This window comes from Mytilus galloprovincialis, chromosome 3, assembly GCF_965363235.1.
Source record: "Mytilus galloprovincialis chromosome 3, xbMytGall1.hap1.1, whole genome shotgun sequence".
Classification (NCBI taxonomy): domain Eukaryota; kingdom Metazoa; phylum Mollusca; class Bivalvia; order Mytilida; family Mytilidae; genus Mytilus; species Mytilus galloprovincialis.
The window spans coordinates 88,349,449-88,375,725 of NC_134840.1; the positions used below are offsets into that span (position 1 = coordinate 88,349,449).

A 26,277-nucleotide genomic window follows, 5' to 3' on the forward strand; every position below is an offset into this window, starting at 1 on the left:
ATACAATATACAATGCAATATTCACTTCACTACCAACTGATGAATTAAAGCAATCTTTACCATTCAGTGATTACAAGCACTTTGATTACCATTCTCGAGTTATGCCACTTTACAAGTGGAAAAATTGAAGATTTTTTTAGTTTCTGTTCTCTTAACTTAAGTTTGTCTTAACTAAATTTAATGAAATGTGTATATAATGTGAACAAGTTATCATTTTGTACAAATTATAATTTGTACAAAAAAATTGTACAAATTATAATTTGTATTTTGACTTTGTACAAATTGTACAAAAAGTGCCTGTACAAATTACAATTTGTACAAAATTTGATGAAAATTCACTTATAACTTTTAATATTTTATAATATATATTTTGGTGAAAAAGGCATTGATATACACAACAGAATTGCTAATTAATGACCACACTATTCACCATATTTATCAAATACTAAATTATTAATTCTGTATCTTTCGTTTGAGATGGCATCAGGAATGCAGCACAATATCTTTTGACTTTCACATTTTTACAATTAAAAGTACCCGCCTATGCATTTACATGAAAGAAACCCCTGACAACCTATTCTTTAAAGGCTGGTTAACTGCGATACATAGCGAAAGTTGAAGCCCGAGAACAGTTACTGTGAATAAAATGTGTCTTTTATAGCTTGAATTTAACTATGAGACATAAATATCCTGTTCAAATTTATACAGTTTTTCTGATTTGGTAATCAAAATCTCCAGATTCAACAATTACGCCTTAAATATATCAAAGACAGGTTTGAACACGATCATACTGAGGAATAAGTAGATCATACTGAGGAATAAGTATAACATGTATAATGACATAAACCCCAAACAACAAGTTATGATAGTCACTGGTTGTTTTCTTGGTAAGATATTAGTCTTGGGTCTATTGTCCACACAGTGCACACTTCCTTGCAAGAATGATTGGTGTTTCAATATCAGTATCGTTCCCAATTTAACTATGAAACGGTCAACCCATTATGCTTGTCCTTGGGGTACACATACTTCTTCTTTTGTCTATCATTCCCTGTTAGGTTTATAATGTTTTGCACAAATTTCTCGGAATTTTCTCCTTGTGATCAACAATGCCATATCCATGTTTACACTATTACATCAATTGAGTAAATGACTGAACATGTAAAAGAGTGTAAAAAATAAATTCTAGGATATAGAGCTTTACCAACTTATTAAAATAATTGACCCCAAAGTAGTTAGCTGTTGCAAAGTGTTTAAGAAGAGATAAATGTGAAGGTCAAATGATGCAATTTCTGATGCCAGAATTCAATCTACTGCCCAAACGAATCATAAAGAACAATTTTATATTTTGTAAATAAGATGTACTGTTTAGTCATTTAATACATGTACCAATGGTGTATATCAATGTTTTTTTCATCAAAATCCATATTATGAATTATTGTACAAGTTATAAGTGAATTTTCTTCAAATATTGTACAAATTGTAATTTGTACAGGTACTTTTTGTACAAATTACAAATTATAATTTGTACAATTTTTTTGTACATGTACAGCTTATTACCTCTAAACTCACTCTAAACTCAGTTTAAGTTCAATTTTTGGCAGCTTCGCTTTTACAGTTCTAAAGTTATGTCCCTTTATAACGTTATATGCTAGAGGGGGCATCGTGTGTGTCCCTTTGGACACATTCCCCATTTATTTCTTAAGAAGTTACTATTAATTAATATTAATTTTAACCATGACTTTATGACATTTTATATTTTGATATTTTATTATGTATTTAAATGGGTAGTTATTGTTGCAAACTCCATTAGTATTTGAATTGAGATCATTTTTGAAATAAAGGAAAGTTCAATTTTTCTCATTTTAGATTTCAGAAATTAAAAAGAGAATTTCTTCAAATACAAATACAATAGGTCTTTCCACAGAAAAGTGGTAAGACTTAATAAAAAGAACCCTAGAATTATAATTGTTCACATTGACGTAGCCATAAGAACTCAGCTCTTTAAAAGCCTCTAGTTTCTGTATTCTCACTCATAAAAATATTCAATTGGTATTTTTTCATCTCATTATGACCATTTCTTTTTATGTGGTTCCGATGGAAGGTTCTATAAAATTTGGTAAAGCAGAATAGAGAGGTGAACAAACAGCTTTCAGAATGTCTGGATTTGGTCTTGATTTACACTTATCTGGACCCAATATCCAAAAAAGAATGATTCAGAGTTTATTTTTCCAGGAATTCATGATGACACACCCTTCATACCATTCAGGCTATCACACCTAATGCACATACACATTTCAATCACTGGTATTGACATTTATAGTTCCATTGAATGTAGGCTAATACTTTACATCTACAAGATCTTATTAATTGACACTGTTTCAATTAAGACTTTCTACATCTAATGGATCCTCTTATTTTCTTCATTACTTTTTCTTTGTCACCAGAGGGCTACATGGGTAAGAAATATCACAGCACAAATGTATATAATTATTATATATTTTCAAATTTGATTTCATTATATTCAATATTATTGGGTGTAGACCATTTCTGTTTATGACATCATGGGAATGTTACCTGTAGTATGATTTGCAGCTGACAGAATAGCTAAGCAACCAAATAAAAATTATATTTTAATTTTATGAACAATGACAGTTTTAAACTTAGATTTAGGAGGAGAAACACAGGTAAGTCTAATGTTAAGTATGCTATATCACCTGAGCCACATACACTTGAGGACTTTAATATATTGAAATTAGAATCAAATTGATATGACAAGTTATGTGACAATTTTAGGTGTAATACCACTAAATCATGGTAGGTCAAATCCGGTTGTATACAAAAATTGGTCAAAAAAAATATTCCCTTGAATTCGACAGTTGTAGGTAATTAATCCTACATTTTATTGCAGTAAAACATTTCTGTGTCATAAACATATGTCTTGGGTATTTCAAAGCTTTTATTTGGGGTTTCTATAATTTTGTAAACTTGAGGAGACATTGTTACTAAATCTTGTATGCATGTTAAGTAAGGGGAAAAGTTTGATTGGTGGTATTACACCTTTAATATACACTGTATCGCAAGTTGACAAGGAAATTATCAGAAATGAAATTTTGTGGTTGTTGTGCAGATTATGTAAATGCATATATTATTTCACAAAAGGCTCATTTATTTTGGAAGTTTTGAAAAATAGATTTTGTAAATGCAAAAACTCTAAAAGTATGGCTAGGTGGCCATTAAAAATTTGCACAGTATTGTGCCCAAAATGTATATGTGTGTATGGAGACACCTTATGTTACAAAGTTACCGTCTGTCACATATCCGTTGTTCTTGACTTCATTTTTATGGTTCAGTGACAGTTGAAAAGACAATATAGTATATTTGTAATGTGAAATACTTACCTATTCTAATTAAAAGTAAACTATATTTGGTATAGTTCTTTGCTAGGTCTACTTGTCTGTCAGACAGTGTTCCCGAACTTCCCCTGATTTTCACCTTATTTCATGGATTTAAGAGATCAAGGTTTAGTTTATGTGGTCAACTCTGTTACACAGAAACTAGAAGTAGTAGGTCAACTATAGTTGATGTATGGAATGTTTGTAAGGTGTGCATGTCAGACTTGCTGGTTTCATCTCACCTGTTCCTCAGTTTTATATTAATTTTTGTGGTTTGTGATCTATATCTCAGTGGCCTTTATATTTGGTGTATAAAAAGATTGTAAGGTGTGCCCATGACATCATTTTCAAGGTTTATTGGAAATTGCCTATTTATTATGGTTTAGTCTATATCTCAGATACTATAACATGAATAAGGAACATTTCAACTATATTTATTTATTGAATGACCCTCAGGTGAATGTTTATTCTGGCAGGTTTCATAAAACCTTAACCTCATTTTCATGGTTCATTTGTCAGTTTTAATCTTTTGCGGTTTGATCTGTTTTACAGGTACTTTAAGTATAAGGACCACTATATAAGGTGTTTGAATGTTTGAAAGTTGTTCATGTCTGTCTGGCATGGTTAATTTGACCTTGACCTCATTTTCATGGCTCATTGAAAATGTTTAGTGTATATGATATTTGTAGTAAACCCTTATTAAAGACTTGATTTTAAGTACAGCAGGCCAGACAATTTAGCATGTACACCCCTGTTTTACTGATTAATGGACACTTTTTGCAGTCAACATTTTTACACTGGTAGTATCAAAGACACTTAGTGTTTTTGCAGACATTCTGGGATTACATCTTTTAGCTCACCTGGCCCACAGGGCCAAGTGAGCTTTTCTCATCACTTGGCGTCCGGCGTCGGCGTCCTCGTCGTCCGTCGTCGTTAACTTTTACAAAAATCTTCTCCTCTGAAACTACTAGGCCAAATTGAACCAAACTTGGCCACAATCATCATTGGGGTATCTAGTTTAAAAAATGTGTGGCGTGAATCCGACAACCCGTTATTGGATTGCTGCCCTGAACTGGTCATTTTAGGTAATTTTTGCTGTTTTTGGCTATTATTTTGAATATTATTATAGATAGAGATAAACTGTAAACAGCAATAATGTTCAGCAAAGTAAGATTTACAAATAAGTCAACATGACCAAAATGGTCAGTTGACCCCTTTAGGAGTTATTGACCTTTATAGTCAATTCTTAACCATTTTTTCGTAAATCTTAGTAATCTTTTACAAAAATCTTCTCCTCTGAAACTACTGGGCCAAATTAATCCAAACTTTGCCACAATCATCTTTGGGATTTCTAGTTTTAAAAATGTGTGGCATGACCCGGCCAACCAACCAAGATGGCCGCCATGGCTAAAAATAGAACATAGGGGTAAAATGCAGTTTTTGGTTTGTAACTCAAAAACCAAAGCATTTAGAGCAAATCTGACAGCGATAAAAGTGTTTATCAGGGCAAGATCTATCCGTCCTGAAATTTTCAGATGAATCGGACAACCTGTTGTTGGGTTTCTGCCCCTGAATTGGTAATTTTAAGGAAATTTTGCTGTTTTTGGTTATTATTTTGAATATTATTATAGATAGAGATAAACTGTACACAGCAATAATGTTCAGCAAAGTAAGATTTACAAATAAGTCAGCATGACCAAAATGGTCAGTTGACCCCTGAAGGAGTTATTGCCCTTTATAGTCAATTCTTAACCATTTTTTCGTAAATCTTAGTAATCTTTTACAAAAATCTTCTTCTCTGAAACTACTGGGCCAAATTAAACTAAACTTGGCCACAGTCATCATTGAGATAACTTGTTTAAAAAATTTGTGGCGTGATCTGGCCAATCAACCAAAATGGCTGCCACAGCTAATAATAGAACATAGGGGTAAAATGCAGTTTTTGGCTTATAACTCAAAAACCGAAGCATTAAGAGAAAATCTGGCAGGGTTTAATTGTTTATCAGGTCAAGATCTATCTGCCCTGATGTTTTCACATGGATCGGACAACCCGTTGTTAGGTTACTGTCCTGAATTGGTAATTTTAAGGAAATTTTGCTGTTTTTTGTTATTATCTTGAATATTATTATAGATAGAGATAAACTGTATACAGCAATAACTTTCAGCAAAATAAGATCTACAAATAAGTTTACATGACCAAAATAGTCAATTGACCCCTTTAGGAGTTATTGCCCTTTATAGTTAATTTTTAACATTTTTCATAAATTTTTGTTAATTTTTAGAAAATATTTTCCACTGTACTGGGCCAAGTTCATTATAGATAGAGATAATTGTAGCAATAAGAATGTTCAGTAAAGTAAGATCTACAAACACATCACTATCACGAAAACACAATTATGTCATGAATTTATCCGTGTCCATTGTTTAATATGCACAAGACCAAGGTGAGCGACACAGGCTCTTTAGAGCCTCTAGTTCATAAATCTAAGTAATCTTTTACAAAAATCTTCTCCTCTGAAACTACTGGGCCAAATTAATCCAAACTTGGCCACAATCATCTTTGGGGTATCTAGTTTTAAAAATATGTGGCGTGACCCGGTCAACCAACCAAGATGGCCACCACGGCTAAAAATAGAACATAGGGGTAAAATGCAGTTTTTGGCTTATAACTCAAAAACCAAAACATTTAGAGGAAATCTGACATGGGTAAAAATGTTTATCAGGTCAAGATCTATCTGCCCTGAAATTTTCAGATGAATCGGTCAACCCTATGTTGGGTTGCTGCCCCTGAATTGGTAATTTTGGGAAATTTTGCTGTTTTTGGTTATCATCTTGAATATTATTATAGATAGATAGAGATAAACTGTAAACAGCAATAATGTTCATCAAAGTAAGATTTACAAATAAGTCAACATGACCCAAATGGTCAGTTGACCCCTTTAGGAGTTATTGCCCTTTATAGTCAATTTTTAACCATTTTTCGTAAATCTTAGTTATCTTTTACAAAAATCTTCTCCTCTGAAACTATTGGGCCAAATTAATTCAAACTTGGCCACAATCATCTTTGAGGTACCTTGTTTGAAAAATGTGTCCGATGACCTGGCCATCCAACCAAGATGGCCACCATGGCTAAAAATAGAACAGGGGTAAAATGTAGTTTTTTGCTTATAACTCTGAAACCAAATCATTTAGAGGAAATCTGATAAGGAGTTAAATTGTTAATCAAGTCAATATATATCTGCGCTGAAATATTCAAATGAATTGGACAACCGGTTGTTGGGTTGTTGCCCTCCAATTGGTAATTTTTAAAGAAATTTTGCTGTTTTTGGTTATTATCTTGAATACTATTATAGATAGCGATAAACTGTAAACAGCGATAATGTTCATCAAAGTAACATCTACAAATAAGTCAACATGACCTAAATGGTCAATTGACCCCTTAAGGAGTTATTGCCCTTTATAGTCAATTTTTAACAATTTTCATTAATTTGGTAAATTTATGTAAATTTTTACCAAATATTTTTCTCTGTTACTAATGGGCAAAGTTCATTATAGATATAATTGTAAGAAGCAAGAACGTTCAGTAAAGTAAGAACTTCAAACACATCACCATCACCAAAATACAATTTTGTCATGAATCCATTTGTGTCCTTTGTTTAATATTCACATAGACCAAGGTGAGCGACACAGGCTCTTTAGAGCCTCTAGTTTAAATGATAAATTAGTTAACCTTCATGGATTATAATGAAACTTGGACATATTAAGCTAATCTTCTAGAAATAGTATGAAGATTGAGTTTTTTTTCTTTCTGATTCTATTTTATACTGATATATGGACTCACTTTTTACAGTCAAAATTACACTTTTACAATCACAACAATTCTCACAGGCAAGACACAAGGTTTGGTAGAACCTATATTTTTAAGTTGTAATCATAAAAGAATTTTTAAAAATGCATTAGAAACATTCTTATCAGCAAGATTTCTTTTCCCATACTGATTTTCTATATGAATTGTGCATCATTAAAAACAAATATGAATTTATTCCTTAAATCTTACACCTGTAGCCAAGCAGCTTTCAAAAAATTACTTTCCATTCATTATTTACATGATGTGAAATATTAGATATGGTCTACACTCAGATTTTAATTATTTTTTTATTCATTTTATATAATTTAGTGGCTTTTGCACATATTAATCACATTTGTTTGCTGTATGTATGCAAACATAAAAACATAATATTTTGATGTTTAAAATCTTTCAACACAAGTTTGTTTCCATTTATACAGCCATCTTCAAATCAGTGATGCTGCAAAAAGCTATCACGAATCAATCAATCAAATCAGTGCTTTCAATATGACAGTTCTTGTCCATTCGTTTTTTATGCGTTTTGTTATTTGATTTTGCCATGTGATTATGGACTTTACAAATTGATTTCCCTCTAAGTTCAATATTTTTGTGATTTTACTTTTTTTTTTCAAAGAAATAAATGTAGACATAATTAATTCAGATTTCTAAAGATGACAATATTTGAATGCTTTTGTTTTAACCATATTTAACAGTAGATAGGAGTAATACAAATAATTTTGATCAAGCATCATCACTCTTGAACAATTGTTTAGAAGACAGCTCATACCAATGACACTTTTCCAAGACTTTGCATATTTTATCTAATTTTAAATTTTAAATTATTTCATACTTTTCTGTATTTTAGCAGTTATTTCTTCAATAATAAATTGTTACTAGACATTAAGCTTGCAACAATCAATCAATCAATCAATTACATATTTCTGATGATGGAAATACATTAATTTTAAACAGGGTATACCAATAGTGTTCTCATGATTTTGTAAGTTTACTTGCTGATTGATATTCCAGCAACTTGTGTCATGTTCACCAGGTTTAGTAACACATTGTTATATCATACTTACTAATATGGGTTATTGTCAATAAATTGGCTTATTTGCATTATCATACTAGTTAGTCGGTTACTGTATAATCAACTTCCTACTTAACCATATATATATCATTCAAACAAAATTTATATTTCATATGTTGCTATAATTCAATATTTTTTAATACGCCATTTGAATATAGAAATTTAAAGTATTCATAGTGTTTATAAATGAAGATTAAAGCAGGATTTTGAGTCATAGTTTTCACTGCCAATTGTTTTAGCTTTTGATTCACACTTTTTCAGAATTTGACTTTGATGGATTTGGTGTTGATGCTTGCCGCAGTATGGTAGCCATGCACGATGTATCCTTTCCTAAGACACCAAAATGAATATCATATAATATTATACTTACTTTTAAGTGAATGTCGAACCAGGTAGATTTTTATACGAGCGAGTATAATCCATTGATGTCATCATAGTCCAGACTTGTCTGAAGACACAGTTGGTTTCCAGACAATAACTTTAGTTGGAAGTGTATTGATCTCTAAGAAATTTTACCAAAGGGTTCAATACCCCAGAAGGAAGGTTGGAATTGATTTTGGGGGTTATGGTCCCAATAGTTTAGGAATAAGCTTAAAACACATGTACAAGTAAACATTACTAAAGAATATCATATCAAATAATTTTAATTCTAAATAGATGATACTTACTAGATGCTTAGGGAATAATGGAGGGTCAGTGGGGCCGCAAGTCTTTCTATTTTTCCTTGACAAACTGAAGGGTGATTTATCTGGAAAACTAGGATTTGATGAATTCAAGACACTTTGGACAGATCTCAGAAAATGGAAGGTATGTTTGTAATTATTTTTTAGACATCAATAAATGTTTGTCCTCCTTGCAACACTTTCCAGAGAAACATAGAAATTTATACCAAGCATCTGTTCAGTATGGTAAGTGCTTTTACATGTAGAATTCTTGCCAGATTTTTGTCACAGTAAGCTCAACTATATTTGGTGTATGCAAATATTTTATGATGTACATGTCAGTTTTGTAGGTTTTATTTGACCGTGACCTCATTTTCATGGTTAATTGCTCATTGTTAAGTTTTTGTGTTTTGGTCTGTTATTCTTAAACTACAAGCAATAGGTCATATTAATATAAAAGGTTTGTGTTAGCAATTTCCTGGAGAAGTTTGAAGTTAGTGGCAATCTACTTTTTTTTTTAAAGAGTTCTGAAAATATTGATTATGTTAAAAATTGCATTGAAAGTGTCTCACATACAATATCTTTTTCTAAATTTTAATCTAATGATGAAGTTAAAAATCAGTGCTGATCAACTATTGACGCCCCTACCGTAGGAAACAGAGGCATTATGTGTACATATCTTTTAGATTTTTTTTTTTTACTGACCCACACCTGTCTATTTGTATACTTTCGTAATAATCTGCATTCAGCTGTATTATCAATATCAGTCTTGAGTTAGGCATGTTCTCACTAGAAATTAAAGAGTTGTCATATCACTGATCTCTTAATAATAACCTTGCGTTTAATTTTATAGACAACAGAGCTGTTGTTAAAGTACTGGTTATTTTTGTTGCTTTTGCCTTCATGATATATTTTGTTAAAGCATTTTATTTATCTTTTCAGGGTGTATTTAAAGAGTTTGACAAAGACAGCAGTGGAAGACTCAGCTCCTATGAATTAAGATCTGCCTTACATGCTAGTGGTAAATTAATTAAAAGGGATTTTTAAATTACAAAATTTTATAATGCATCTGATCAAAAAGATCCAGTAAGCTTTAATTGTCAATCCTTCATCAGTTGATGTTATACAAAGATCTTTTTCAAGGAATCAATTGTGGCTGTTGTTGAAAAAAACCTTGTTGGATTAATAAAAAAAAAAAAAAGCATGGTACTCTCAGATCTGTACCTAGTGTCTTTTTTATACGCCCGTCTTTTAGATGGGACGTATTATGGTATACCGTTGTCCGTCCGTCGTCCACACTTCGGACAATAACTCAAAAACACTTTCACCAATTTCCATGAAACTTGAGTGAATTGTTTATATCTATTGATGTAAGCTCCCTTTCGTTTTTTTTTTATTTTCAGATTTTAAGTTTTGGATTTATGGGGCTTTATTCATAAAAAAGGGGGGATTTTCAACACTTCGGACAATAACTCAAAAAGGCTTTCACCAATGTCCATGAAGCTTTGTTGAATTGTTTATATCTATTGATGTAAGCTCCCTTTCAATTTTTATAAATTTCAGATTTTCAGTTTTGGATTAATGGGGCTTTATTCATAAAAAAAAGGGGGATTTTTAACACTTTGGACAATAACTCAAAAATGCTTTCACCAATGTCCATGAAACTTTGGTGAATTGTTTATATCTATTGATGTAAGCTCCCTTTCAATTTTTATAAATTTCAGATTTTAAGTTTTGGATTTATGGGGCTTTATTCATAAAAAAAGGGGGATTTTTAACACTTCGGACAATAACTCAAAAAGGCTTTCACCAATGTCCATGAAACTTTGGTGAATTGTTTATATCTATTGATGTAACAAATAATACTTAATAAAATCTGATGAAAACATAAAATTTGTCCCTGAGATACTAACTGTTCCCTGAGGCATATATCATTTTATGATAACATTTTTACTATCTAAGCTATGGATAAAAATCAAATACTGTTTTTGCATATAGGATGTTTTACTCTTGTTAAAATTGGTTGCAATTGAAATCACAAATGATACCCTAGCATTGCAGCTTTTTTATAGAGTTAGGTTTCGGTGGAAGGGTTGAGCGCAATAAAAAATGTTATAACACATAATAAGTGAACAAGTGACAACATGAAAATCCTAACATGTGACTAAATATTCCTTAAATGTTAAAGGGTGTCATTTTATGAAAAAAATAAGGAAATCAAGTCTCCTAAACATTTATCAATATGATCATCTTGTGAATATTCTAAACAATAAAAAGGTAATAATCATTATCCACCATATTAAGCACCATTTGAACAACTTTTGCATACATCTTTGTATAATTTAGTATGGATTCCTTACTGTGTTCAACAGAATCTAACTATGAGCAATATACCCCAAGAAAATTACCTTCTTTCAAACTACTATAAAATTTGGAAATCAGCCATAGAATTACTAAAACCCATAATCATTTATCACTTTCCTTATATTCATACCTGTCAACTTGTGACGAATCACGATGAAAATGCAGGTCATGACCTGCATTGAAGAATCAAATCTCAGGTCATAACGCGTACGAACTTTTTCGAGCTGAATTTCAGTATTTATGGTACATTTTCTTGTAATGTATATCAAAGATACCGAAACATCAATGCATGTTCACTTTGTTAAGTCATTTTAAATCTTATTAAATATTATTCCATTGCACTTTTAAAGATTTTTATAAATTTGTGTAACTCAGTCCTATGTGCTTTACTTTATGAGAAAAATACTACAATCATCAAACACTAGAATTTAATGTAATTCTTAAGACTAAGAGACTATTGACTATGTAGCCTTTAACCATAATATTTTACCTTTATATATGGAAGTTTTTAACGACCTTGACTGGCTATACAGCCCTTGCACGGTCGGTACAATTTATTTATGATTTTCCCTTTAACAAGGAAATTAGAATATAATAAAATATAGTAATACAGTTAAAGGAAGTATAAATGTAAAAAATAATTTTCAACTTTTTTTTTAAAATTGTATAAAGGTATAAAAATAATGAAAAGTTATTTTTCAATATGTATTTGAATTTTACATTTTTCATGATTTAATCTTTTTCACCCGTAAAACGTAAATATAAGGAATAATTTTGAATGGTGAAAAATAAGGGGAAGTAACTCTAGTTCAGTTTGTAAACCTTTACTACCTAAAGCTAAGGTAATTGGTGTTATTAACAGTGTGTTTGACACCAAAGCTGTCAAGTGAAGCCATGCACTTAATGGGTCACTTAATTTGACAGTTAGATGAACTTCCTGTTCATGGAAGAATTACGAATTTGCCTGTATTTCAAAGGAATATTACTTATGAAATCAATCTCAAGGCTAAGAAATACGGGTGAAATCGGGTCATTTTCGGAATTCCTGGGTTATTTCAATGACCCGGCGGGTGTTCCGGGTGATCCCTCAGAATTGTGAAAATCTCGTGTCACACCCGCAGAATATGGGTCAGTTGACAGGTTCGTTATATTGCATTGAAGACTTCTATGTTATATGCCAATATACTGTTTTTATACGACCGCAAAAATTTTAATTTTTCTTCGTATATTGCTATCACGTTGGCGTCGTCGTCGTGGTCCGAATACTTTTAGTTTTCGCACTCTTACTTTAGTAAAAGCCAATAGAAGTCAATGAAATTTTAACACAAGGTATATGACCACAAAAGGAAGGTTGGGATTGATTTTGGGAGTTTTGGTCCCAATATTTTAGGAATTAGGGGCCAAAAAGGGCCCAAATAAGCATTTTCTTGGTTTTCGCACTATAACTTTAGTTTAAGTAAATAGAAATTTATGAAATTTTAACACAAGGTTTATGACCACAAAAGGAAGGTTGGGATTGATTTTGGGAGTTTTGGTTCCAACAGTTTAGGAATTAGGGGCCAAAAAAGGGCCCAAATAAGCATTATTCTTGGTTTTCGCACAATAACTTTAGTATAAGTAAATAGAAATCTATGAAATTTAAACACAAGGTTTATGACCATAAAGGGAAGGTTGGGTTTGATTTTGGGAGTTTTGGTCCCAACAGTTTAGGAATAAGGGGCCCAAAGGGTCCAAAATTGAACTTTGTTTGATTTCATCAAAAATTGAATTATTGGGGTTCTTTGATATGCCGAATCTAACTGTGTATGTAGATTCTTAATTTTTGGTCCCGTTTTCAAATTGGTCTACATTAAAGTCCAAAGGGTCCAAAATTAAACTTAGTTTGATTTTAACAAAAATTCAATCCTTGGGGTTCTTTGATATGCTGAATCTAAAAATGTACTTAGATTTTTTATTATTGGCCCAGTTTTCAAGTTGGTCCAAATCGAGGTCCAAAATTAAACTTTGTTTGATTTCATCAAAAATTGAATAATTGGGGTTCTTTGATATGCCAAATCTAACTGTGTATGTAGATTCTTAATTTTTGGTCCCGTTATCAAATTGGTTTACATTAAAGTCCAAAGGGTCCAAAATTAAACTAAGTTTGATTTTAACAAAAATTGAATTTTTGGGTTTTTTTGATATTCTGAATCTAAACATGTACTTAGATTTTTGATTATGGGCCCAGTTTTCAAGTTGGTTCAAATCAGGATCCAAAATTATTATATTAAGTTTTGTGCAATAGCAAGAAATTTTCAATTGCACAGTATTCACCAATAGCAAGAAATCTTCAATTGCATAGTATTGTGCAATAGCAAGAAATTTTCAATTGCACAGTATTGCACAATAGCAAGAAATCTTTAATTGCACAGTATTGTGCAATAGCAAATATTTCCAAACACTCAGTATTGCGCAATAGCAAGAAATATCTAATTGCAATTTCAATTGGAGTTATCTTTCTTTGTCCAGAATAGTAATTGAATCAACTTCGATCTTTGTTTTATACAATACAGATATATAATTAATATTTCAATTGGAGTTATCTTTCTTTGTCCAGAATAGTAGTTGAATCAACTTAAATCATTGTTTTATACAATATACAATGTATATTCACTTTTTCTACGAACTGATAAATTAAAACAATCTTTACCATTCAGTGATAACAAGCACTTTATTTTACATTTTAATATTTTATGATGTATTTAAATGAGTAGTTATTGTTGCAAACTCCATTAGAAATTTGAAATGAGATCAGTTTTGGAAAAAGGGAAAGGGGGATGTGAAAACAAATGGGGGTGGGGGGTTAAATTTTTCTCATTTCAGATTTCATAAATAAAGAGAAAATTTCTTCAAACATTTTTTTGAGAGGATTAATATTCAACAGCATAGTGAATTGCTCAAAGGCAAAACAAGCTTTTAAAGTTCATTAGACCACATTCATTCTGTGTCAGAAACCTATGCTGTGTCAACTATTTAATCACAATCCAAATTTAGAGCTGAATCCAGCTTGAATGTTGTGTCCATACTTGCCCCAACCGTTCAGGGTTCAACCTCTGCGGTCGTATAAAGCTGCGCCCTGCGGAGCATCTGGTTTTATTTATGCTAAATATTGAAAAGCTGAACTAGGTTTAATCATCAGTGTCTTCTTCACTGTAATCACTGTCCTCATCATCAGAAAAATCCTCATTTTCATTGTCAGAAGAGGCCTCCTCATCATCAATGAAATCTTTATCTTCATCATCAATGAAATCCTTACTTTCATCACCTACTTCCTCATTTAGATCATAACTTTCAGTAGAGTCACTTTCACCATCCTCACTTTCCCTGTTATCTTCTTGCTGCTCCTCATTGTCATTGTAGTCTTTTTTGCCATTTTTATACGCCCGTCGTCAATGAAATCCTTACTTTCATCACCTACTTCCTCATTTAGTTCATAACTTTCAGTAGAGTCACTTTCACCAACTTCACTTTCCCTGTTATCTTCTTGCTGCTCCTCATTGTCATTGTAGTCTTTTTTGCCATTTTTATATGCCCGTCCTCTTTTAAACAACGGGCGTATCATGCGCTAAAGCGCAGCCCTTTATTGTTGTTGGGATGTACAAGTACCCGGCCAAGTCCACTTGAATTTTTGATTATCTGATGAGTTAAGCCTTTTTCAACTGATTTTTATGTCCCATTTATGGGTATTATGTTTTCTGGTCTGTGCGTTCGTTTGTTCATCTGTTCGTTTCGTTCGTCCGTCCCGCTTCAGGTTAAAGTTTTTGGTCCAGGTAGTTTTTGTTGAAGTTGAAGTCCAATCAATTTGAAACTTAGTACACATGTTCCCTATGATATGATATTTCTAATTTTAATGCCAAATTAGAGATTTTTCCCCATTTTCACAATCTATTGAACATAGAAAATGAGGATGGGGCATCCGTGTGCTATGGACACCTTCTTGTTTTATATCTATCCAAGAAGACATTTGATTTCAGCATGAATGGCAATAATAAAGGACATGAGTCAATATTGGATAAATTTGACCTTGAATTTCAACTTAATCATAAAACATCAAAAGGACCACAACATGTTTCTAAAGGATTTACTTAAGTGAAATTTTTAAAATTGATACTTGAAGTCTATAGAGAATTAGTTAAGGAACAAAATAAGCTAAAAAAAGTTGATAGATTGTGGTGCTACTGTCTGAGATATTTATTTTTTGGGAAAAGACAGCTTCAAGCCGTCAGTGCCCTATGGGGTTGACCAGAGTGACATTCCCTCACATCATTCATTTTGTTTTTATAGTGTGGAAAAACCCCCAACAAATCTTACTGAGATTGATGGTATTGATGAGAAGGAAACACACAAATGAATAGATTGACTTTAAACACTTTTCTACACATTTCCCTTCTGTTTCTAGCGAAATTATCGTATTTTGAGCCCTCTTTTACACTATTTACGTTTCTTTTACAATCCGGAAAAATCAGTATGACGAGATATTCTAAATATATCCAACCTACATTATATTTTATAATGACGTCATTGTTGGAATGCCACACTATGCAGAAGCAGGGATATCCTTCACTGGTTACTTAAATCATTCTCAGAGTTTGTGCACTAATTATAAATTGTTATTTGTTAAATGTAAACATAATTATGTTTGCTGTAGATGATTCAAACATCAAAATGCAATACTTTAATTTGTAGGTCAACAACTTTCAAAGTAAAACTTCGTGGAGATACATGAGATTGGGGAGAGAAACGATTTTTTTCATTTTTTTCTGTAAAATTCTGTTTTTTGAATCTTCCTCCAAATCAGGAGCACCTCAATTAATGAGTAATTATCCACTAAGATAAAACTTGAAAATGTGACATTTAGTATATGATCAGCATGATTAGTAGTCTTCCATTAAAACTAAATTGTGTGTACCAACAAATAAATTATTGTAATTGTAAAAAAATAAAATCAAAAAAAAAGTTGCATTTTATAGTTTAAACCTATTTATTCATGAAATTAACAAATATTTCAAAATGTAGGATCTGGAAACAAGCTTCACACAGTTTACATCAATCATATTATTTTTTATTAGTACCTGTATCCCTGTGATGAGAGTTGTAACTGGGATTTTCATCAATGGAAATTTTAAATTAAATGGATTTTTCAGTCCTAACTTTCTTAAGAAAAAAATTTAAAATCTTAGAGTACTGTCACAAAAAATGGGAAAATGGCCTAGCCTGCAGTTCAGTGGTACACAATTAAGATTTCAGAAAACATTGTAGTTCTTGTTAAATGACAGAAATCAGTTGAATTTTACATAATTAACTATCAACTTTAATCGAATGTTTAGATTTAGAAGATGCAGATCTCTTGGTCCAATTTGAATCCTAAACTAAGGAAACCAAATTAGATTAAACAACAACAATTGACTTCAAGATTTTTCAACTTTTCTACATGTTCAAGCTGGTTTTTTTCCATTCTTTATATGAAGACTATCAAAAGATACCCCCCCAAAAAAAAAAAGAAGAGACAAGGGCCGTCTTTCCCCTCAGAGCTATTCAGCTCTTTGATTTTTAAATGGAGGAGAAAAGGCTGACTCAGACTTTTACCTTTTTTTTTTTTGGTATTATTTGGGCCTCAAAATGTAGAATGTGGTTAAATTTTAGTAAATGACCTTTTTTAACCTATTGTAGTCTTATAATTCCAGGACACAAATAAATGTTAAAAAATCCAGTTTACTGTCATTCTGACAGGTCTTGTTAAACATTTTTTTACATTTTGCCATACATCTTTAAAATAGATAAAAGGAAGCTTAAATTATACCCCATGCAAAAAAGATTTGTAGGATTAAATGTTTTTGACCTCTGGCTCCATAAGTCAATTAGTCTTGATCTTGTCGTTACAACTCCTCTTAAACTCAACAGATTTCAATACTTTTAATAAATAAGGGTGCCGCTGGGGTTCTGTAACCCCACCCTTTTCACACACTTAAGATTTTAAAATGTATACCTTTTCATATATTGAATAGGTAAAAATTTAACCTTTTCCATATATTGATTAGGTTTCATGTGCGTGTTGGAAAAGTGGAATACCAAATTGTCAAAAGAGGAAAACTTGTGGATAACAGATCAACCAGGAACACATAGAAAGATGACAGAAAAACTTTATTAACCTTATTATTTATTTCTGATATATTTCCCCACCTTTTTACATATTTTCAAACTAGAAGATGTGCTTTATTCCAGCAGCATGTCCTATCACCTTATATGTAGGAAGGGCCTCTCCCCCTAAGATATACACAAGACATTTTAATCAGTTGACTTTCTTTCAAAGTTATTTGAAGTCAGGAATTTGGTAAGATTTTGTTTGCCCAATTAAAATGTGTGGTCATTGGGTAAGTGAGCTTGCTCACAGAGGTTATTTAATTCTTGGGTGAGTTGTGTCCCTTGGCTTTATTTTATTTGAATGATAATGGAATTCTAGTTGCATTGTGGTGTACATTGTAGAAATAATGCTGTTTACTTTAATTATCCTAATTGAAAATTGCATTTCCATTTTGTTCTCTGACATGGTCATTCTGGTCAAAACTTGAAAAATAAACTGATTTTTAGATACCAGGATTCAAATTTAAGAATTACGCCAGATGCGTGTTTCGTCTACAAAAGACTCATCAGTGACGCTCGACTCAAAAAGTGTAAAAAATGCCAAATAAAGTACGAAGTTGAAGAGCATTGAGGACCAAAAGTTCAAAAGACTCATCAGTGTTGTATTACTAAAGAAGTTAAATCGGCCAAAGTAATAATATATGGAAGATACTTTGTAACAAAATCTTCATTTCCTACCAGTCTGATAAAAATATGACCACCCAAATTAAATCTTAACTCTGATCTAACAGTTTTTGTGTTGTATATAATAGATAAAATAAAGCAGTAAAGGCTTTCCATTGAGGGTTATTTTTACAACCTTCTCTCTGTCCATAGTTTTATTTTAATAAGTGTATTTTTGATTTTACTTGCAGGATTCAAACTGAGTAACCGTACATTCAGCACTCTAGTTATGAGGTTCAGTAATAAAGCAGGAGAGATTGAATTCAGTGATTTTATGCTGTGTGCTATCAAGCTTAAAACAATGTTAGGTAAGATTTCTGGCTAGTGAAAAGGTGCATTATTTGATTTAACACCTCCAAGTGTCATAGAATTATATGCTGTCTGTTTGACAGTCTCTTGAAATAACGTATGCAAAAAACATAAATACAAATCATAAAACCAATTCTAAGTTCTTTGACTATAGTTATTCTGTATCAGAAACCTATAATGTGTCAAATATTTAATTACAATCAAAATTCAGACCTGTATCAAGCGCGAATATTATGTCTGTTTTTGTCCCTACTGTTTAGGGTTTGATCTCTGCGGTCGTATCCAGCTGCGCTCAGCGAAGCAATTTCTTGCCTTTTATCATGAAAACTGATATTTAGAGAGATTCATTATTTTTCTGTTATGCCTCATATGATATAAATTATAATAGGTAAATGCCTTTAAATCACAAAAATTGATTATCAGCAATGCACAATCTATTAATAAGTCAAATAAACTAAACAGACTTATAGATCAGTAATACAAGATCAACAAAATAGAGATTATTTTCATGAAGTCTATTCTTGTCTACAATGTTGGAAAGTGGGCTTAATGTTAGTTTAAACAATATTTTATTTTTCAAAAGTGCACAAATTACAATTTTACAATAGAAGTATTGGGAGTCGGAAACAAGAAGAACTTGTACAAATCCGTCCCAAAGTCAGGAGCCTGTCATTCAGTGGTTGTTTGTTGCTCTATATCAGATTTCATTTGTTTTTTCGTTTATTGTTTTGTACATAAATCAGGCTGTAAGATTTTATTCCATACAATAGTGCAGGCGGCATTAAGTTTTACCATTGTCCATCTGTAAGTCCCAAAGTTGGTTTCTCTTCTCTATCTTTAGTTTGCTTCAACCATTTGGTTAGAGAACTATGAACAGTTATAGATAAAGTTTACGTTTGGTTTCGCCAGCTGATATTTGTCAAAATTACTGGGTTAATATTATGATAACTTTTCATTATCAAATTTTAACTAAAAAAAGCTTTACGGGGCCATAAGTATCACTCCAACATTTTGTTTCATTTCTTTTGATAAATTATTTGACAATTTACATTCAGTCATGGTTCATTGAATTTGAATGCTTTGCATAGCTTACATGTCAAAGTATTGCCTTTTTAATTTCATCATTTGCATTAAAATATCACAATAATATATTTACATCCAAGACATAATTCTGTTTCAAAAGTTCTTCATTGCATCTTACAAACATATTAATGTATTATTAAAGGTTTTTAAGTAGACTTGCTTTTTTTCAGCATCTTTCAAGAGCTATGATGCACAGAGACAAGGAATTGCTGCTTTTGATGTTGACAGTGTAAGTTTAACTCATTATTCATAGATTTCAGTTATGTCACTTTATTTATAATAAACTTGAGAAATATTTCGGAGTCCATTATCTAATATTATAACAGGTGCCACAAATGTAGCAGTTACTGCTGGGATCACTTGGTGTTTTCCATCAATATGACTTTTAGGCCACACCAATTTCATAAATAGTTCTTCGGACATTTGCTCTAAAAAAAAAATAGGGAGTGAGCGAAATTTTTTTGTTTTAAAAAAATTCTTGAAAATGAGTTTTTGACAGGCGAGTGGTCTGCAAGAGGAGCGAGCAATATCTTTTTTTTTTAAAAGTGATACATGCTAGGTTTATCAAACAGCAAAAGAAGAAAAATCACTGATGTTTTGAGGCATAAGGCCTGTTATCTCATTTGAATACATTATTCTGACTCTAAGCAAACAACTGTAGACTCTTTCACCTTGCAGCATGCAAATATTTGAAAAAAAACTCTTAAATGTGACTTAGAAATGGCAATACAAATGACCTTCACAAATGTAAAGAGCATGCAAAACACATGACAGTTATTAAATTGATATGTTCAGTTTGTAAATTTATGGTGAACAGCCTTTTTTGACAATGTTTGAGGTTGAATTAAATTCCACCAAGGGCTGTTCTAAAAATAAATGTATGGGGGAGGGAAGGAAGGCACTTTTTATCTGACCCCACCATGCATACATTTTAAATTGGATACTTCATTTAAATGTTCAAGCAATCTTTCTTAAATAACCACCACCCATCAAATTTTAATACAGGTGCCTTCCTCCCCCATACAAATAATTCTGGAAAGGCCCCAAACAAAACATGGGATTTTCTCACGGTTTAAGAATGTTTGTTTGCATATTATTGCTTACATCTATACTTCTTTTGAATTTTGGTGGATAGTTGTATCATTGGCAATTAACCACATCTCAATAATATTGTTATATTAAGAGCTGTGCTTGGAAACTAAAAGACGAACAGAAGGATATGTGTTCTCATCAAAACTAACTACTACTGTGAATTGTAAGATGCACTCTGGGAATGAATAAATTTTTATATGGAATAGATTTTATTTTGATACATGTATTAGGATTTTGACATATTTCACAGTAAATTGCAGTCTTTGATGGATGGGTTCTTTATACCACAAAGCATTTTTAAGTTTATTCTGCACAATTGTCCCTTATTCTAAAGTATCTGAAGACCACCCACACTCTATATAGTACTAGCCAGGTCAATAAGGTCACACAGCAGTTTCTATCAATATCTCCTTGCCCTGTTCACACAATTTTGGTTTAGGTTTATGAGGAAGCTCTATTGTTTTTTTCATTAACAGTGCAAATGAATTTTCTTTAGGGGGACCTGTTGGTAATTCAATTAAATTATTGTTTGGATCGGAGGGTGTTCTATCTATTTCGAAATTCACAAATTTACAGTTTAACTCTCCAACGCAGAAATATCTATGTCAGTGCTAATATTGATAGGTGTAGTCCGAAATTACTCTGACATCCTACGGCTGTTTTGCCAGACAAGCTCCAGCCCCAGCTGGTCTGGCAAAACAGCCGTTGGACGTCAGAGTAATCTCGAACTATGATAGGTGATACCGACGGCTGTTGTCAAAATCGTAATCAAACGAAATATTGACAGACTTTATTTACCCTTTTAGCTTCATAAAAGATATCTTCGAATTAAAATGATGACGAACAACTGATTGCTGGACATTTTGATTTTCATATTTACTTTCACTTTTTATTGATTAATCACACGTGCGTTTGAACCCAGATTTGATTATATGCAAAAACAAAGCGTCAGTGAGAAAACAAAAATTCAAGGTAAGATTAATTTCGGAGTGGCATGCGGACCAAAAAAATACGGAAGCGGTAGTTTTTTGTTGTTGTTAAAAACTTGATTTCTCAAAAACAGGAGCTGGAAAATCCAAAGAACTATTAATCAAATTGGTGTGGTCTTATGATGAATCTTCTCTTTAAACCACAACAGATTTATAATTAGGTTATTATTCCCTACCAGCAAAACTGAAGGTGACATTAGTTTGCGATCCATCCCTCTGTCTGTCCATCAGATCTTCAAATCAGTTTTCACATTTGTTGCTTCATGCTTGAAAATTGATTTGATATTTCGTATACAGTTTTATCATGACCATTGAATTTTGTTCAGGTGTGATGATTTTGTGCAGAGTTATGGTTCTTGGACTTGCAAGTTGTTAGTTTTCTCCATTTTTTTAGTCATGCTTGAAGATAATGATTTGATATTTGGTATGTAGTTTTACCATGACCAGTTACAGATCAGTTTGAATTTTGTTCAGAGTTACGGTAACTGTTCTTGGATTTGCACACTTTTTTATGTCCCATCTAGGGGCACAGTTTTTTTCCGGTTTGTGTGTCCCTTCTTTCGTTCGTCCATTCCTCTGTCTGTCCTGCTTCAGCTTAAAGTTTTTTCTCAAGGTAATTTTTTGATGAAGTCGAAGTCCAATCAAATTGAAACTTGCTCTCTTGTTTTTTTGAATGTTTCATATTATAAAACATTAAAATGCAGTTCTATTTTTTTCTTTCAGTTTGTTGCAACAACTATGTACTCATAAAATGTAACAAAGGACCTTCAGATGTGTTTGTTCCTGTGATGTAACTGTTTTCTGTCTGTCTCCATCATGAGCAATACTTTTCAAAGAAGTGATTAAAGATTATGTACTATATTTACCAAAACTTTGCATTTAGTATTGTGTTTACTTTTACATTTTTTAATTTCAAGACTAACCTGTTGAGGATTTTGCATCCTTTGTCACCAGTCATTTATATAATCATAATTCTTAAAAACCACAGAGGCAATTTAAACCAGTTGGAGAAACAGAAAAACATCAAATAATGAGCTCTTGTAATTATCTGAAATTTTAGTAATTTTTATTTGAAACCAATGGATATAGATAGGATATTAGGTTCTTTCTAAGTACCTGGTATATAACTAAGATTGAAATCAGACATGCAAAGATTTTATTAAATTATTCCATATGGGAAATTATTATGATTATGTTTGAAAGTCATTTAGAAGTTTGATTAATATAAAAACAAAAATGTGCTATTATACAGCAATTTTACATTAAGACTCCTAATGTTTTTAAACAAGATTAATCCAAAACTTGAAAATATAGGAGCCAATTAAAAGCAAGTTTAGCATTTCAGTCTTAATGCATTTGGTGTCAGATAATTTTATTTCAGACTTAATCTCCAATTAGTTATACAAAAATGAACCACTGATTGCATGTGGCATACACAATGTTAAGACCAATATCTAAGAGGAATTATTTATAGTTTCTTATATTCTATATCAGTTATTATGCATTTAGAAGTATCACCTGTAATTTCAGGGTTGTGGAATGATATTATATGTTTTGAATATTGATTCACCATTTGTATGGCTGACTTTAGAAATTGGAAGTTGTTTCCAAAGAGTTAATCAGAATAAATTTAAAATAAACTTCCATTCAAAAAAGTTATAAGCAAGTTGTCTGAAATATTGTCTCTTGTCAAGACTGAACAAAAGTTGACTGACCACTGCTAACTTTGATGATTAGTATTTTGTTGTTTAGAGACTAAAGAATGTTTGAAATAAACAGAGGAATAAAAAACAAGATATAGAAGTAGTAAACAATAAAAGACTTAAAACAATCAAGAACAAAATAATTATAATATTTTTATGAACAAATCTTGTAAATCTTAGTTGATAAAAGCAGTGTTTTTGCTTAAAAACAGGCATTTGTTGTTATTTAAATGTCCAGCATTAATTGCCTATGTCATCCATGTATAAGGTATGCTGAAGGATATTAACTATTTCCACAACCCTACACTGGAATATTACCTCAATTATTTTTATCTGTTTGTTGTCATCTTGAAAACCCTTTTGGGTTGTTTATTCTTATGTATATTTTTACATGTTTACAAATAGCTTTTGTAGTGTTTTGTGTAGTCTAAATCATATACAATATACTGAGTCTGATAATAGTTATTAGAATTTTATAATTGATAGATGTTATTATATTCGTTATTATTTTGAAATATTTATATAGTCTGTGGGATTGTTACTATGTATTATGCAGTGGCATCTTGTTATATTATCTGTACTTGTTATTAAGAATGATTACTTGTAAGATTGATGTAACATTCAGATTTAACTTATGCAATATAACCTGCTAACTTTTTTAATTATTTATTTTCACAATATTTTTGGCCCATTATGTACATTTAAAGATCTGCATTTACAGTTTTTTTTTATAACATAGTGATACATTATTTATTCTTTTTGGTTTTTTCAAGTTACTGTTTTAACTTGAAGGTTTTGATATGAATGACAAACACATGGAAACTATTACACCATTTACTACTATTGGTGTTCACAAAATACACTAGATACCTATATTTATCCACATTTCCATATTTCAACATTTTTATTAGGATGAAGATGATGGTAATTTATTTAAAAAAAAAGTAAACATCAGATCTGTTCCAGTGAAAGAACTGATAAGAAATTGTTATTTACTGGGAAATCAAAATGTTTCAAAGACTTGTGGAACCAGTCTATCTTGCCTGAACAATGTAGATTATGAAACCAGTTTATAATGCAGACTTTTCTACTGGCAGAGCGTGTTAAAATTTAAGAAAACGCTACATTTTTGATATTAAAAAAAAATTGTGTGTTAAATTTAGCATTATGATTTCGTTTTTTCTTAACTTTATGGTATTGTTCATTTAATTGAATATATATATATCAATGGTTTATTTGGTAAGTGCAATACATGCTTTTGTTAAATCTGTTTACACTTGTAACTTGATCACTTTTCTATGTTTAGCATTTTTATGGTGCTTCTTTTATCTATTTTTTCTTGTTGGCCAGGTATATGTTAATAAATTATAGATACGGTATTATAGTTTTTCAAGGCACTCACTTATATGTTATTAACATTTTTAACCAATAAAACAATGTGCTCTTGATTCATAGTTATTGTTCTTTCGAAGATAACACCAGGGCAAATGAAATGGAAATTTCCCAGTTGTTTTTGTTCATTAACTTTAATACAATTTTCATCACTTGCCATGGAAGCTCATTAGTTTTTTTTTCAAAATTGAATATAGTTAATCATATAAATGACATGTTTTTAACATTCAAATAAATATATTGCAGGCAAGAATATGAATGATTTTGATATAACGACTTGTGTTACAATAATGTTGACTTGTGGTAGTGAATACAGTGCCAAAAGAATTCATATTCTGGAACTGAATATAGTATAAATAGCATTAGTTTTCTGGTAGTGATTATAGTGTAATAAGAATTCATTTTCTGAAAGATAAAAAGGGCCCCAAAAATAACTAGTGTTAAACCATTCATACGGAAAAACAAAGGTCTAATCGATATATAAAAAATAAGAACAAGAAATATTTATGAACCACATCAACAAATGACAACCACTGAACATCATGTTCCTCGTGCAGGTGCAAACAAATGCAGTGGGTTTAAACATTTTAATAGGTATCAACCTTTACCCTTACTTGAAACAATAGTGTAACATCACAACATAGAAAGACACACCATAAAATATCAATTGAAATGGCTTAACTCAATCTGAAGACATATTAACACCAACGTGAATACACACCATTTTCTGTTATATTAATGTTCAAGAATTTTTCGAAGTTATGGACATGTTTCACTGTTCTTGAAATTTCTTGTTTGTTTTGATGGTTTTGTCTGAAATTGACCATTGATTATCTCTGCTTTATCTGTTGGCTCTGAATGTTAAATTCCATTTGATTTTAGAGATTTTTTTTACTCCCATCTGAACTTTTGTGCTTTATAAAGATTCAGAATCTTTTCAAACAGTTAGTTATTTCTTGGTGTTTATTCAGGTTTGGTGGTGAAGCTATACTGTCGATGTAATTCTATTTAGTTTTCCTTATTCATCTCTTCGTATGAGGCTAAAAATCTTTAAATTTGTCTTTGTCTCATCCCTTTCCAGATTTTTTCATTCTTTTAAAGTTTAAACCCTCTGTCCCTTTTTCATATGGGAGGTGTGCAATCAGTTGTGATCTAGGTACTATTATCCTAGTTTGGTTTGGAAGTGTTACCACAGTGTGTTTACTCGGATACAAGTCAAATCGACACCCATGGAAAAATTCAAATCGGCACCTGGTTAAATCGGCATCTAGTCAAATCGGCACCCATTCAAAGTCAATTTGGCATCCAATAATGTTTTATATACTTTACATATAGAAATAATTCTAAAAATGTATAAGACGCAACTTTAGATATTGCTACTACCATGAAAAATACCTCTAAGTAGTTATTTGACGGGCAAATTTTCTTAGATATGCTGAAATAAATATGTCAAATAATATATGAAAATAAAGATTGCTTCTTGAATATTCACAATAGAGAAAGAATAAAAA

The 26,277-nt window shown here is 31.3% G+C and overlaps 1 protein-coding gene across 7 annotated transcripts in view; it reads left to right on the plus strand.

The window, feature by feature from the left end:
• LOC143069298 (calpain-9-like) overlaps positions 1 to 24,822 on the plus strand; it is a 128,958-nt gene extending 104,136 nt beyond the window's left edge. For all 7 annotated transcript variants that reach the window (XM_076243862.1, XM_076243861.1, XM_076243864.1 and 4 more), the window contains 6 exons: positions 8,591 to 8,649; positions 9,068 to 9,136; positions 9,934 to 10,012; positions 18,390 to 18,506; positions 19,761 to 19,819; positions 22,395 to 24,822. In XM_076243862.1, coding sequence (XP_076099977.1) covers positions 8,591 to 8,649; positions 9,068 to 9,136; positions 9,934 to 10,012; positions 18,390 to 18,506; positions 19,761 to 19,819; positions 22,395 to 22,421 — 410 coding nt within the window. In that variant the 3' untranslated portion in view covers positions 22,422 to 24,822. The remainder of the gene's footprint in view (positions 1 to 8,590; positions 8,650 to 9,067; positions 9,137 to 9,933; positions 10,013 to 18,389; positions 18,507 to 19,760; positions 19,820 to 22,394) is intronic.
• The last annotated feature ends 1,455 nt before the right edge of the window (positions 24,823 to 26,277 follow it).